Here is a 16693-nt window from a genome sequence, read left to right on the forward strand (position 1 = left end):
ATCTCAAATATTATAACTAACTACCATCCCATATCTTCTGCTCTTATGTAACAGAACATTTGTTCTGTAAGAAATGATGATGGTGAGGCAGCTAGTTGGTGCAATGGATAGAGCACCAGCCCTGAAGTCAGGAGGACCTGAGTTTAAATCTAGCCTCAGACACTTAACACTTCCTAGCTGTGTGACCCTGGGCAAGTCACTTAACCCCAATTATCTCAGCAAAGAAAAAAGAAAAGAAAAGAAATTATGATAGAAATTACATCAGAAAAATCTGAGAAGACTTGTATGAACTAATGCAAAGTAAAGTCAGAAAAACTAGGGAAAAAGTTTATATAATAACAAAAATATTTAAGAATTACAACTTAGAAAGATTTAGGAATACCAATCAACACAATAACCAGCCACATTTTTAGAAGAAAAATGATGAAACATGCTACTCATTTCCTGATAGGGAAGTGATAGACTCAGAGTACAGATGAACATATTTCTGGGGGACATAGCCCATATAAACATTTGTTTTGCTTGACTAAGGATGTTTGCAATCGACATTTTATTATTCATGCTTATTTAGGGTGTGGGAGATAGGAGGGAGAAAATGTGGATTTGAAAATAAAATTTAATTTTTAAAAATTCACATAAAAAACAAATCTTAATCAAAGAGGGAATCCTAGAGGTAGCTTAAATCATTTAATCAATGTCTTCATTAAGTGACTACTATATGCCAAACCTTTGGAATACAAAGACAAATGAAAAGATAGAATAATAGTGGTAAATTGGACCCTTGTAAATTAAAATATTTACCCAAAGTTTCTTATTCTTGTGAAGATCTGATTAAAACATATTTTGAGTCTATATAAGATTGACCTTGTAACTTAGTAATGTGGGACTTTGAAAATTATTATATGTTATTTTCTCTGATTCTTAGCTTTTTTTTTTTCTTGTATGTGAGGCAGGGTTTGTACTGGCTGTCATTGATTCATAAGATGTTAAGTTTGGAATAGATTTTCTCCAAACCTCCCATTTTATAGATAAGGAAACTGAGACTCAGAAAGGGAAAGCAACCTATTCAAGCACTCTAGATAGTAGAAAAGTCAACTTAACAACTCAATTCATTTCATTTATTAGTTCATTCATTCAATAAGAATTTATTAAACCAGGCTGTGGCTGGTAATACAAAGATAAAAATGGAAGTCTTTGCCTTCAAGGACTTTATGTTCTATTGGGATATGAAAGGAAATAGCATGAGCATAGAAAATTAATTACAAAACATAGAAAATTAATTTTGGGAAGGAATCAGCAGGTGCTTGAAGGAAGCTAGAGGTTCTAGGAGGCAAAGAGGAGGAAATGCATTCTGCTCAAGGGAAACAGTCTGCCCAAAAGAAGACATGGGAAATAAAATGTGATGAATAAGAATCAGGAATTAGGCCAGTTTGATAGGAATTGTGAAAGAAAGTAATGGCAGTAAGCCTGGAAAAGAAGACTATAGCAAAACTGTGAAAGGCTTTTAAAGCCAAACAGAACAGTTTGACCAGAGATGTTTGTCCTATACCACAACCCATGGTAGCATATGCTAGCATAAAGATATCTCTGAGCTCCAAACCAATCTGTTTTGTGGAATAACTGCATCTTCCTCACCTTTCATTGTTCAGCTGTATCTCAGGCTATGATTGAAATAAGAGGGTCTGTATTAGGCACAGAGTACAGTGAATATAGATGTTTCACTGCATTCTAAAGCTAAAAAGGAAAAAAATATATATTTTTAGGAGGAGAAGGAAGAGGATTATTTATTATTCTGAATAATTAGTACTGCTGTTCTCCTTCTATAACATGAAGAATACAGAATTGATTTTATGACTGTCATTTATGCCATAACTAAAGCTCCATCCTAAAAGACCCAGGTTCTTCAAGGTTGCTTCAGGTCTCTAGTGGTGGTCTCTGGTCTCAGATTATGAGATATTCCGTATGTACCATCATTCAGAAACAGCCCTGAACTTGAAATAAACAACAAAAGTCCTCCAGCTATGAGTAGTGATTACATAGATTATAAAAGGCATGTTCTTTTCAACTGTTTTGCCTGGCTTTCCGGTTCTTGGCCATAGTCATATCAATCTCACTGCTCAGAACCTTAGAATCATCTTTGACTCCTCCTTTTCCCTGGGCCTCATATCAGTCACTCACCAACCCCTTCATCATGTTTCTTTCATCCTTTACTACCCTTGTTCAGGCTCTTATCATGTCACGCTTAGACTTTTTCAGTTGTCTCCAAATAGCCTCCACTCTCTTCCGGCTCCAAACTTTCCAGCATATTGGTGCCAGATTAATTTTCCCAGTGTAATGCTTTGATCATATCCCTGATTCAGAAACCTTTCAATGACTCCCTACTGGCTACAGGAATATGTCCAACTCCTTGGTGTGGCATGGTATGCTTGTTCCTTCTATCTCTCATTTCCTGTTCCAGTTTTATTTTCATTTCAACAAATATTCATTCATGAATAAAGTAATCTATTTAACAAATATTTATGGAGTAAGAATATACAAAGACCTAAGTGTTCAAAACAAGACCTTTTCTAATACCGTAAGATAGGAACATAAGGATAGAGATAGGGACAGGAACTGTGATTTTATAGCTATAAGAACTTTTGGGTGATGAACTTCCTCTATTAATACAGAAAGTTTATATTTTAGAGACAAACAAGGGGTTAAATAACTTGCTCGGTAAGAAGTTGACCCGGTGGTTCTTGGCCACTAGTTCTGTATCCAATATGTCAGGCTGACTCAAGACATGGATGTACAGAATTAAAATGAAAGCTAGGATATTATAGGTGCCAGATAAGTTGTAATAAATAATATATTCTGTAAGGTTTGGAGAGATGGAGATCGATTTAGGGCTGGAGTGCTCAGAGAAAGTTTCATGGAGGAGGTATATTTCAGCTAGGTCTTGAAAGATGGATAGAATTTCAGTAGGTTCAGATGGGGTTGGGGGGGTAAAAGTGAGAACTTTAGAGCAAGGGAATGTCATGAGCAAAAGTGTAGGGTATATTTTGGGAATGAGTAGACCAATTTTGCTGGAGTAGAGAATTTGTGTAAGGAGAGCAGAAGAAAAAGTTAGAAATCAAGATAGAGGGCAGATTATGGAGATCCTTGGATTTCAGACTATAGAATATTGACTTAAGTATCTACGAAGTGGGGAGCCATTGAAAGATTTTGAGTAAGAGTAGAACATTCAAAGTAAGTTCTTATAATAATCTTTCATTGGACCTAGCTTATTCATTGCCTGCCAAGCATACCTTACCCACCATCCCTCATCACCTTCATACACACTTTCCCCTTTGTCTAGAATAGCCTCTTCTCTGAGTATTACTCACCATTCAGCTTCAAATCTCTCCTGTTTCATAAAACTTTGATTGATTATCCCTGACTAAAATGATTTTTCCCTACTCTGAATTCTGTATCATTGGTAAATACCCTGACCTCCAAATTAAGGTAGATGTTCACTGTTAATATGAGAAAGGATGTGTCTTCTACAGATACACAGAGAATCCTCTTAAGGTGAAATGACTTCACTCAACTTTGCTTCACCTTAGTTTCATTTATGACAGTATAATTTCAAAAGCTTTGTTCTAAGAACTATGATCACTGTACTTGATACTGGGAATACTAAGACAAAAATGGAATAGTCTTTACCCTCAAGGGTCTTATATCCTACTATGGTAATCTGAAGAAAAATAAATGAGAAGAACTGGAAGAAAAATCCTAATAGGAATTGAGAGAGAAAAACTGAAAAAGTATATATGTTTATGATATTAACACACTGAAATAAATTAATTTAAACATAGTTACCAAAGAATTATAATTGCTTTATTGGTGTTTAATGTTAAGTTTCTAATAAAACATTTAATAGAAATAAATCTTGTAACACTAAATAAATCATGAGACAAAATGTCAGTTTTCTTCATGGACTCTAAGGTCTCAAAACAAACACAGAAGAGCTGGTCCCTAGTTTTCAACACCACCCCCCCTTAATTTTCTGAAAACCCAGTATTCTCATTGCTAGGCAGTGGAGCAGGCACTAGATTCTAGGATGAAAAGATGATGCAGCCAGAAATTATAGGCTTCGGAAATACAAAAAGAAGGAAGGAAGAAAACAAGCATTTATCGGGCACCTACTCTGTACTAGAAACTGAAAAGTACTTACAATGATCTCATTTGCTCCTCACAACAACCATGGGAGATAGATGCTATTATTATCATGACTTTATATATGAGGAAACTGAGGCAGAGGTTGAATGGTTTGGCCAGTCACACCACTAATAAGTATCTGAGTTCAGATTGAATTTAGATTTTCCTGTTTCCAATCTCAGACCTCAAACCACTACATCATCCATTGTACCAGATAGCTACCTCTAGATGGACCATTGTTACTCTGGATAAGTAGGCAAAGTTGCTATGCTCAGTAACATGTAATATATTTGAAAACAAGGATCATTTCATTTTGCCTTTGTATCCCTAGTACTGAGTCTCTGGCATTGTGTTTAATAAGTGTTTCTTTAATTAAAAAAAAAGAATAAAACTTATAGATAAGATACTTGCAAGTGGGAAATTGAATATTGGGGTATTCCTTAGAGTAGATTTTCCAGATCTAGATGGCAGAATGGGTGGCATTCCAATAGAAGTGTCACATTCCTTAAAAAATAATCTGGGTGCTTCATGACATAGACTTCATGAACCATGAGTTACACAGTTTTATTTGTTGACTCACTTGGCACTCATCCCACAACACTGCCTTATCTTGTTAGTGATCTCTATGTGTATGTCTTATCTCCCTAACTAGAATGTAAGTCCCATGAGGGCAAGGGCTTTGTCTTCTACTTCTGAAAGAAAGTGGGAGCCAGAAGAGTATTGTCTCAAGTCTAGTATCTTCCCATTCCCATCTGTTGATTTCCAAGTGAGGTCTAGACATCTGGGTCCCAGTTCTCTGATACTATCACTGGTAAAAATCCACCAGATGGAGCTCTTTTCCCATTCCTAGTCTCCAAAGCAGTGGTCTGTTTCTATTCCCCCTCCCTTCTAAACCTCCCCCACCCCATCCTTTCATAATGTAATATATGGACGCAGAGCTCTGGTCTACTTTGATCTAAAGAGCTAGTGTAGAATGGAGTTACTTGTTCTAAAAACAATTTGGAAATAGTGACCAAATAAGTCACTAATACACACACACACACACACACACACACACACACACACATATTCCTGCTCTTTGACCCAGCTATACCACTACAAGGCATTTACCCTAGGCAGAGTAAAGACAGAGAGAAAGGCCATCTATATATAAAAAAATTTAAAGTAGCTTTTTGTGCAGTAGCAAAAAATTATAAGGAAAATTAAGGGTTATCAACTGGAAAGTGTCTGGATACATAATACTATGGGAATATAATAGAGTATTATTGCACAGTAAGAAACAGCAACACTGATTTCAGAGAAACTTTAGAAGACTTGTATCAACTGATGCAGATTAAAGCAAGCAGAACCAGGAGAATAATTTATGTAGCATGACAGTATGACAGTAATATAAAATGTGACAATAATATAAAATATAAAAATATTTTTTGATCAGTGCAGTGAATAATCATGATTTTAGACGACTGACTGCAAAGAATACTCAGATCTCTTAGTTTAGATAGTGGACTATTGGAATAGGAGGAACACTGTAAAACATGGACAATGTGATTGTTTTGCTTAACTGTACTTCCTTGTTATAAGGGAGAATTCCTCAATGAGTATGATATGAGGGGTGTGTGTGTGAGCATGGGTTTGTGTGGGGATGGAGAGAGAGAGAGAGAGAGAGACAGACAGACAGACAGACAGACATATCATAAGGAAGTGATAATTTTTAAAGGAAGCTCAGTATAACATTTTTTAAAAGAGTGGAGCTATAGAAAATGTATGTAGAATGTAGACTGTTAGCACAATTTGATCATTTGGACCTCTTCTGTTATAAGGCAACTTTTATTCATATCTGCCACATGGCCACCACCAGAGTCAGTATTGAAGTTTGCTTTCAGCTTCCTGTTAAAGCTCTGTTCCACCATTGGGTCACTGCAGACACTTTTTTTTGTCATCAATTCTGTCCTGGATCAGGGGTTCCCCAAGTTGATCATGGTTCTGATATTGGGACAGCACTTAGATATTAATCTTAACTTAAAAACTCAAGGCCCAATTCAGTTTTTCAGTTAGGATAGAAGGGTCTTTTCTCTAGTGCTCAGTTTCTAAAAATAAATTTGAAAATAGACTTATAATAAAATCCTTCCTCCTTCCACATTCCTATGTGAATTTGAGACTATCTTTAGTTTTCAAGGGACCAGAAATATAATTGAATATGAAGAAGCCTATGTACAGTTGAGTATGAAGTATAATTGAGTGAAAAGAAGCCGAATTTTAATTGACTTATAGATGAGCTGCCATAATTCTGTTGATGTTTTAAAAAAACAATAATAGGAGGATAAGAGCAATTCCTAAAGTGTGTGTGTGTGTGTGTGTGTGTGTGTGTGTGTGTATGTGTGTGGTGATCCTGGAGAGTTTTGATTCACCAGTGGAATTTTTGAGAGATAGTTATAAGAGAACTTGAAACTATTAGAGCAGAATTGATTAGAGATTTAAAGGAAGAACTCACGAGAAGCTGGTCAATGTTAAAGAAACTGAGATAATTAGCCCTCCAGAGAGACTGATATGAAGATAATTAAAGAGACATAATCATGAAGAACTGGGAGCAGACTATGTGCTCAGAAAGGAGACATAGTTACTTAAAAGAATAGAAATCAGGGTGTGACTGCTAAAAGGGTAATTTGGACTTTAATTAGAGTGATAAAACCTGAACCCAGAGAGAAAAGAGATGGTTTCTTCCATGATGAGGTATGTTGTCTTTTGTCCTTCATTCTCAAAGAACCATGACATCAGGGAAGTGATGTCCTAATGTGCAAGTGGATTTAAGTGGATTTAAGTAAGGAGCAACTGTACAAGGTCACCTGCCTCACTTTCTCCTCTAGAGCTCTCTGGGTCCAATGGCCAGATACAGATCAGGATGACTGGAGATGGCCCTGGATGCAATGGAAGATTGTGGTCTTTTTAAACTAAGATCTTCAACAGGTCTCAGTTTGACTGAGGTTGCACCTATTCAGGGATGAAGGCTAGGTAGTAATAGAGACAAAGAATCTCCTATTTCACCTTGATCTATATCTTACTGTTGGACCCAGATGGCTCCAGAGGGAAAACTGAGGTAGATGACCTTGCACAGCCTTCCTTCACTTAAATCCAATTCATTTGCATCATTTCCCTGATGTCATGATCCCCTTTATGAATGAAGGATGAGAAATGACAGCAAAAAACAAAGATGGTTATGAAAGAAAAGAAAGAAAAAATCCTCACTAGCACAGCATAGCAGCCTGGGAATATCTAAGTGTAGTTTTTGAGAGAGCCTTTGAGTTAGAAATGGAAGACCTGGGTTTTACTAGTTCTAGTGTGCTACCAATCACGTTGTGATTGATCTTCATTTTCTATCCAACTCCACAGTAGTTATAACTTCTCTCTTTAAGTCTGACACACCACCTCCATCCCCATCCTCTCAATTGAGGATTTCACCTTTACTTTACTGAGAAAATAGAGACAGTTCTCCATGAACTCTCTCTTTTTCCTTCTCTGTACTTCAGACAATGATTCCCCCACTCCCTGCTCTTTTACTCCAATCCTGATGAAGATGTAACCCTTTTCTTTGACAAGGCTAGTCCCTTAACATATATCTTTGACCCTATCTCTTCTGTCTTCTCCACCAGATTGCTTCCATCCTCGACTTTTCTCTTTAATCTTCATTATCTCTATATCTATTGGCTCTTTCCTTATCACTAGGAGATTTCTTCAAGTCTTCCTTATCCTTAAAAATCTTAATCAGACCCTACTGCCCCATCAAGCTATTATACAGTTTTGCTTTTCTCTTCATGGCCAAATTCCTCGAAAAAATCTATCTATCTATGTCTATCTATTCTTCCCCTCATCTGTGTTCCTCCAAAAATTTTCACACTAATCACTTTGGAGATCTACCTTGTTTTCTCTCAACATTTTTAGGGTACCAGGGGAGCATGATTTTTGTCTACCTTTTATGCCTCATTCTTGCCATGTTAACAGCTCATCTTCTCTTTTTCTCATACGGTTCCTTGATCATTTCCCTTACTTCTGTTCTTCAGATTTCCTTATTGGCTAAATGTTAGAACCTAGTCACATACTTAGCATGGGTCTTTCCATTGCCTTCAGTGTGAAGATCACTTGTGGTTCTTCTGAAGTGTTGCTGCCACATAGCAATACTGGCAAAATGACAAAATAGTTATATTGAAAAGATATGACTCTTTTGTTATTAGATGTTTATTGTTAATACAAGTGCTTTGCAATTTCCCAAAAGCAACTTTGGGCCCAGCTCATTGTTTGTACATCCCAAATATACATATTGTTGAATAAATTATTTTGGGGAATATGCGTTCAGATGTATATTGAAAGCTGACAATAGACACCATCCATTTGGTCATCCTAGTGTGGATGGACAGGCCAAACTCCTTTGAGTGGTTATAGTTCTGTTCTAGGAAGTTGTACAATGTCTTGGAGCTTGAAGCAATTAACAAAATTATCATCCACAAGTAGTCTTGGCACTTAATATATATAAAGTCCATTTTCTAACTAATGTTGGAAAATTCAATTCCCCTATCTAAGTCTGTTTTCTCTTCTGTAAAATGGAGATAATAATACCTGCATTACCTGTCTCACAGGGTGGGTGTGTCTTAAATGGTTTTATATTTCAATAACTACTGAGAGCATCAACTAAAGATAATGATTAACATTTATAAATATGGCCCTTAGTCATCAAGAGAAGATTATATTATGATCAATTGATTATTTTTACAAAGGCTGACAAGTGCATAATGTCTTTACACTGTTTTCCAATAAGAAACTCTTTAAATAAAATGTCACAATTTAAAGGACTGACCTTCAGTTGTTTGGAAAATGACATTATTTAGAACAGAGCATTCTCTGACCCTTCTAGGTAACTGAAGCATTCATAGTCTCTCTACACCTTCATTATAGTACTCTCATCCCTCCATGGCATTCATTTTTGGCTGAATAGTAAGTCATCACAGTAAATTTTCTTTGTCTTATCTCTTCAGTTATGTAGTCCAGACTACATAGAATGGAATGCTGACTGGGCATTTTTTAAGGGTGTGGTGGCTAGGCTTCTTTCCCAGTTTTACTGGTTTTGGTTGGAGTGATTCTAATTTAAGAAGCTTATTCTGAAATCATGACTATGCTGTGTTATAAATCCTTAAATAAGCAGATAAATAAGGATTAATAGCCTGGAAAACCTTAAACTGTCTCCCCATTAGCTGTAATGGGAGGGGCAAGAATTTTAAAATTATTTTCTTCTAAAGCTAGAAAAATGTCATAATGCTGGCAGTTACATTTTCAGAAGACAGCTGGTATCAGTGTTTCTGAGACGTGTGTGTGTGTGTGTGTGTGTGTGTGTGTGTGGTGGGATTAGCAATGCATTTGGAGTGAAGAAAGAAAAGCATTAAGGCAAGCTCTTTGATGATTCAAATGCTTTTAGGAAAAGGATTGACTTAGGATTTGGGTATTTTAAAAATATGTGAGGGTATTGGAAGCTTTCTTGTTTTTTCTCTGGATATCTATTTGGAAGGTTCTGGATTCTAGCCTCAAATATTCATTAAGACCACTGTGAATTATTCTCTAGGGATTGGGGGTTTAGTTTTAAACATTATGTTCCCTTCCCTTAATTCCATACAGTAGAAAATGATTTTTAGTTTCATTAATAAAGCCATATAAATACCAAGCTTTATCTTGCATGTAATGCAAACCTAAAGTTTCAAAACTATGCATTCTGTAAAGTAGAATACATGATATAGAATATCACCCTTCTACAGCAGTTGCCTAGGAAACATGGGAAGGTAAATTGATTGAGTGCAGAAATGATAGTTTCAAAATGGTTCCAACATATTCTCATTCTCTCTCTCCTCCCTCCCTCTCCCTCTCCTCTGTCTTCCTCTCCTTCCCCACCTCTTCCTCGCCCTCCCTCTCTCTCCCCTTCTCCCTTCTTTCTTTTCCTCTCCCTTTCCATTTCCCTCTCCCTCCCCTTCTCTTTTCCTCTTTCCTTGTCTCCCTCCTTCTTCCACTACCCTTTCTTCCCCCATTCTTTCCTCTCCTTTCCTTTTTTTCCTCTCATCTTCTCTTCTCTCTATCTCTCTGTGTCTTTCTCTGTGTGTCGCTGTCTCTCTCTCTCTCTGTCTCTGTCTCTGTCACTCTCTGTCTCTGTCTCTGTCTCTGACTGTCTCTCTTTCTTGGTCTATCTGTCTTTGTCTTCTTTCTCTCTGTGTTACTCTGTCTCTTTGTCTCTGTCTCTGTGTGTGTGTGTGTCTCTCTCTGTGTCTTCTCCTTTCTCCATTCCTCTCCTCTTCCCTCCTCTTTCCTCCCTCTTTCCTTACCCCCCATTCTGGGTTTACTCCCAAAATTTAGCTACAGACATTGTGGTCTGCAAGTGATAGTACAACATTGAGCAAGCCCCTTTGCTTCTCTGTCTGTGCTTCAGCTTCCTCATATGTAAATGGGAAATGGACTTGTCATGTTACTGGTACAGAGAATTCTCTACCACTGCTAGTAGAGAGTTGTCTAGGACCCCGAGAAGTAAAGGGACTTTACTAGCATCACACAGTGAGTCTATAACTGAAGCAAGACATCACCTGGAGCTTTTTGGTTTTGAGGCCAGCTTTCTATAGATAATGCTGCTCTACCTCTCAAAACATCTGTAAAACAGATATGATAATACTTAACACTATCTTCTTAAGGTTTTTGAGTATAGGAACTTCATTTTTGTCTGTGTATCCCTAGCACTATGCCTGGTACATAATAGATGCCTAATAAATGTTTATTGATTGATTGATTACCTATTTCATTAGGGTTGTGGGGAAAGCATAATGTGAGTTGTTATTATTTATGTTGCAGAGAAAGATGGCTTCATTTTCACATTCTAGGAGAAAGTTCAAAGAAGAGATTAAAGATGTGTTAGTTTGTCTGCCATATGGAAAATCACGGAATACCTCAGTCTCCAAAGAATTAAAATTGCAGGTCACTGAAAGGGCGATGGAAAGACACACGTTGCATGGAAATAAAATGCAGCATATTTTCAAAAGGAAATGTGCCACCCCAAAGTGGCACAAAATATATTATCAAAGAAATGTACAAGCAGAAATAGAGGTGGGCAGTCATGTTGTGAGAGCAAAGGATAAATGGACATCCTGTGTGCTCCACTGGTACCCAAGTAATATAAAGGGAGGTGGAGAAAGGCCCTCAGTAGATTTGGTCAAACATCTATGGAAGATTTATGGGGAAGTCATGGCCAAGAGACATAAAAGATGAGAATTTGTCTGTGAGTTGTAATCTCTACCAGTATAGGAAGGATTTACACTTATGAGACCACAGGTCCTTTAAAGTATCAATGTAGTTATATGCAAGGGCACACACACACACACACACACACACACACAGACACAGACACACACACACACACACACACACACACACATATAGAGAGAGAGAGAACCAAAAGAGAACCCAGGCACACTAGAGTAGTCAAGAGAAGGGACTGGTCAACAGTATCAAACACTGCATAGAAATAAAAAATATTAGGATAAGTGACTCTGTTGTTTTGTGTCAGAGGTTCTCAGAGTGGTCAGAGACCTTGGGAGTCTCTAGATCCTTCAAGGGGATTTGTGAGGTCAAAACTATCTTCATAATAGTACTAAATCTAATCTACATAAAAATTCTTTGGGAAGTCTTCAAAAAATTTTAAGAGAATAAAAGGGTTGAGATAAAAAAAATTGAGAATCTTGGACTGAGGACCTTCAAGTGTACTTTGGATAGATTCATATAAAGGAATCAGCTAAGTAGAACCACTAAGGGGAGAAATCAAATTTGGAATTTTTTTCTTAATCCTGAACTTGAGAAACTCTAAGGTATTGCTTCTTTATTGTCCCAAAGAGCAAGATTCACATTGTGATTTTTGATAGGAAGTTCTTAACTAATATTTCATCTAACATTTACATCAAATAAGTGAATTTGAGTTAAATGATCTCTCAGGACTTGTGTAGTCCTAACACTATATTTCCAAGAGTGAAAAACCTTGCTATGGCATGAAAGATTGAAGGAGTTACTGAGGTTTGTATTTAGATATGGCAATCATATATCAGTATCCAGGCTCTAATTTATATTCTAAAAGAGTGCCAACATGTGAGAGAGGGTTAAAAGACTTGTTCATGGCCACGTAAGTGGTTAAATAAAGTCAGAGGCAGGATTTGAACCTAATCTTCCAGATTCCAGGTACAGTGTTGTATCCACAACACTATACTATGTTGCCTTCCTCAAGACTCATGTATCTGTCACATTCCAGTGAAAGCTCTTGATATTTCCCTATTAAGTAGATTGCCACTATTAGTGCTAGTACTATTACTGCTGCTTCTATTGTTGTTGCCCATCACCATCACTACTATCACACTAGGGCACATGTATATAATACAAATACTCTTACGCTACAGTATAGATTTACAAATGACTTGACACATATTCTCATGAGATGTGGTAAATGCTACAGTTCTTGTTATCCCCTTTTTAAAAAATTGTGAGGCAATTGGGGTTAAATGGCTTGCTCGGGATTACATAGCTAGGAAGTATTGTCTGAGGCTGTATTTGAATGCAGGTCTTCTTGACTTCAGGGTTTATGCTCTATTCAGTGTGCCATCTAGATATCCCTATCCCTCTTTAAAAATGAGGAAATTAAGGCTCAGAAAAATAAATGCCCATGGTCATATAATTTGAAGTGCTAAAGACAAACTTTAAACTTAGTTCTCTGCCCTGGCCCTAATTTCAGTGTTTCCCCCCACTACGCTGAACTGTCCTTACTTAAGTAGACATTTTAGTTATTTTCTATCAGATAATTCTCTTTGATGTAGGTTCTATAATTCAATTTCAAATTACGGGGAAAATTATTAAGTACATTTTTAAGAATACTTATCTATGTTCTTTTTTTTTTTTTTTTTTTGTATTTCAGATATCACTTGGATTTCCAGCCACGAGGTGAGTATTACTTAATTTGACTGATATCCTGGGTACTAGTTTGCAATTCTAAGGTTCTTCTATTTTATTTAGAAATTTCTATTTATTTATTTATTTAGATCCTCCACTAAACATTAACTGGTTTTCAGGAGAAATTTGGTGTAGTATTAATAATCCTATATTCTGCTGTCTTCTTCCTCTCTGTCATGGACTTCAGTTTTCTCTTTTGTAAATTGAGGGCGTTGGATTAGAAGATCTCTAAGGTACTTTCTTGCTCTAAATTTCTGATCTTAGGATCTCCTGGATGTCAGTGGTTTTCCTAATCAACCCTAACCCTGCTGGGTACTCTTGCTTATTAGCAACAGGAGACCGTGATGCTTCTGCCCTCTGAGTGAATTGGTGCTGGATTATTTTCATGAAACAGGAAAATACACTTTTTTGGTACCTCAAGTGACTGATGAAAATGGAAAGATCCACTGGCATTCAAAGAAGATGGAAACAGGGGCCATGATAAAAGCCTTGTGAATGTTCCAAACCAGCTAATCCTTCATTTGCTCCAGAAATAAATTCCAGTATGTTACCTCCTTGATCACTGCGCTTCCACACATCTTGTTTGTCTGGCAGCACAGAAATGTCAGAAATGCTGCAGTGTTGAAATTCCCACTAGAACAGCGTTATCACATTTTAATATGAGCCTCAGTGCAGCCTCGATGCTTCTAATTGCTTCCAAACCATTGTTTTCCTGCGTTTGGTTGATGAACCCAGCATCTGGCATCATTCGAGAAAGTACAACAGACAGCTGTGTACAAAATTAAAAAAAGGAAAGGATTAGAAGACATAAAAAGGTTCAAAATTGGATTTTTAAAAAAAGAGTTCATATCCAGTTTTTCATGTTCTTTATAAAGTTTACCTATGTTTACTCATTTAAGTACCTTAGCTGGGGAGGCTGGGAATGTTTTCCTTAAAAACAGACTTCAATATCAGATCTTCATTTATTTATAAATAGAACACTTTTGATCCTCTTCTGAAAGTGCTTTTGTTCAGAATTGCAAATAGCATCAAAAAGACTTTTTTTTTGCACCAACTTGGCAATTTTTCATTAGCTCTTTCCACATTTCATTGTTTCATGCTTCTAGGTATCCAATGACTGAATATCACTTACATAAAACATTTCAAATACCATGCCTCATAATTTTGGTGTTATTAAAAATCTTTACTTTCCTAGAGGATGGTTTGCTTAGATACAAATCAATTACTATCAAGCCCATGACCGACTTTCTGCAATAAGCGACCTTAAAGAAGGTATAATTCCATTTGATTATTCTTCTGTTTCTTGAAGCTAGCATTACTGTGTTTTATAGTCAGGAGCTATAGCCAGTTAGTGTAACTATATGTTTGATTCTCAGGAAACATTTCTAGCTCAAATCACAATTTGAAAAATGCAGAATAATATATAGGGAAAAGACAGACAAGTTTGTTTGTGAAACCCAAGATATACTATTCAAGGGAATGCCCATATAATGCAGCTGTTAGTATATATTTATTAGTATGTATTATATTATATATTTTATAATATATGTGAATATATGTGTATACACATATTATATATATATATATATACATATATATATATATATATATATATATATATACTAATCCCAAACAAAGCAAAATAAAACAAAACCCTATGTGTAGCACTATTCAGATGTGGTCTTTCTGAAGTACATAGATCTGTTAGAATTTGCTCCCCAGAAAGAATATGACTAGTGTTGGGAATCTGGTACTAATAATATCTTGGGAAAAATAATTTTAGATCTTAAATAGAGCAGACCATGGTAGTATAAAGATTTAAATGCATGGGTTGTAGGAAATAAAAAGCAAGCCATACCAGGATCATTGCTCAATGATGATGTGATTGTATGTCACTTGACAAAAAAGATATTACTACATATCCTTTTTTCTAGAAATATATGGGGTAAGGAAAAATAGGCAAAACAAAAATAGTTTATTGGAAAGGGAAGTACATCTGCTTTGTGGGAGATATTCTTCATATGTGGTCAAAATCTCTCTTCATTTGGGAAGGAATGTGAGGAAGAAAAATCCCTGACTGTTATCTTGTTTCCTTTCCCTTTTCTAAAGGTTCTAAAGGTTCTAAAGGACTTTCTTTTCTCCTTTGCCCTGTTAAAAGATCTTTAGCTGACTTAGGACTTTAAGAACCAGTGATCTGTGAAAGTAGCAACAGGCCAATATGGGGTGCTTTGAGAGAACTTTAAAATAAAATTATGGAAAGAGCAGGCTTGGAGAGGGGGTGGGGGAAATAGGGAAAGAGAGCAGCTGGCAGCAGTATTGCAAAAATGCTGGAAGAGTGGTTAATGTTAGGATGGGGATGAGGAGGGAACGACAGGAGGCCTGAGGTTGAACTCTTACTTAAGAGGAAAGGCTTCTTGATAGTGTCAAGAAATCTTTGATAGGCCATATGATTTTTTAAAACTGCTTCCCTGAACTCCCTGTGGGGGAGAAGGGAGGATGGATTTGTTAATTAGCTGTTTGTTTAGCTGAGCTTTAGAACACACAACTAAACCAGAGTTGGATGAGTGGAAAGAAAATAGTCTTGAATTTTAGGACATTAGGACTTACAACTAGAAGCGTCTTTGAAGAGTGTAAGCTCTCCTTCATATTCTAGGTGAAGAAGCTGTGGCCTAAAGTGAAGTAACTTGTTTCAAAGTAGTACATAAGCAGTAATTAGTGCATCCATGGTCTCTGGCTCTGAGTCCATTGCTCTTCTGATTACATATCATCACCCACGTCCAAGCATCCCTAGGGAGAATAAAGTCTCACCATGGTTCTCTGTATCTAGTCTCCTTCCTTGTAGGACTATACACATAAAAACCATCTGGGAATGTAATGGGCAAAGGGCAGCAACACCCTTCATACCCTCTCATTCTCTGTGCCTTACTCCTCTGTCCCTTTAAAAAGGAGTTATTAAATATGTGAATGAGTGAAAGAAGCATGTTTTAAGCACTTATTATGTACAAAGCATTGTGCTAAGCTCTGGGTTATAGATAGATAAAAAGAATCTGCAGTTCCAATGATTTTGTGATGAGAAGAGCCATCTACACCCAGAAAAAGGACTGTGGGAACTGAGTGTGGATCTCAACATAGCATTCTCACTCTTTTTGTTGTTTGTTTGCATTTTATTTTCTTTCTCAATTTTTTTCCTTTTGATTTTTGATTTGCAGCAAGATAATTATATAAATACATAGGCATATATTGGATTTAACATTTTTTTTTTACCATATTTAACATATGTTAGATTACTTGCTATCCAAGGGAGAGGGTGAAGAGAAGGGGGGGAAATTAGAACACAAGGTTTTGCAAGAGTTAATGTTGAAAAATTATCCATGTATATCTTTTGAAAATTAAAAAGCTTTAATAAAAAAATAGGAAAGGAAAAGTCTGCTTCTCAAGGAGCTCACATGCTAATGGAGGAGACAACACATAGGAAATTTCAGATAAAAAAGTCCCATGATCCTTAGGA

General features: G+C 36.5%; 1 protein-coding gene across 1 annotated transcript in view; it reads left to right on the forward strand.

Moving 5' to 3' along the window:
• SKAP1 (src kinase associated phosphoprotein 1) overlaps positions 1-16693 on the forward strand; it is a 380537-nt gene that overhangs the window by 44801 nt on the left and 319043 nt on the right. The window contains exon 3 of the mRNA XM_031968654.1: positions 13151-13176. Coding sequence (XP_031824514.1) covers positions 13151-13176 — 26 coding nt within the window. The remainder of the gene's footprint in view (positions 1-13150; positions 13177-16693) is intronic.

Source organism: Sarcophilus harrisii, chromosome 4, assembly GCF_902635505.1.
Source record: "Sarcophilus harrisii chromosome 4, mSarHar1.11, whole genome shotgun sequence".
Classification (NCBI taxonomy): Eukaryota; Metazoa; Chordata; class Mammalia; order Dasyuromorphia; family Dasyuridae; genus Sarcophilus; species Sarcophilus harrisii.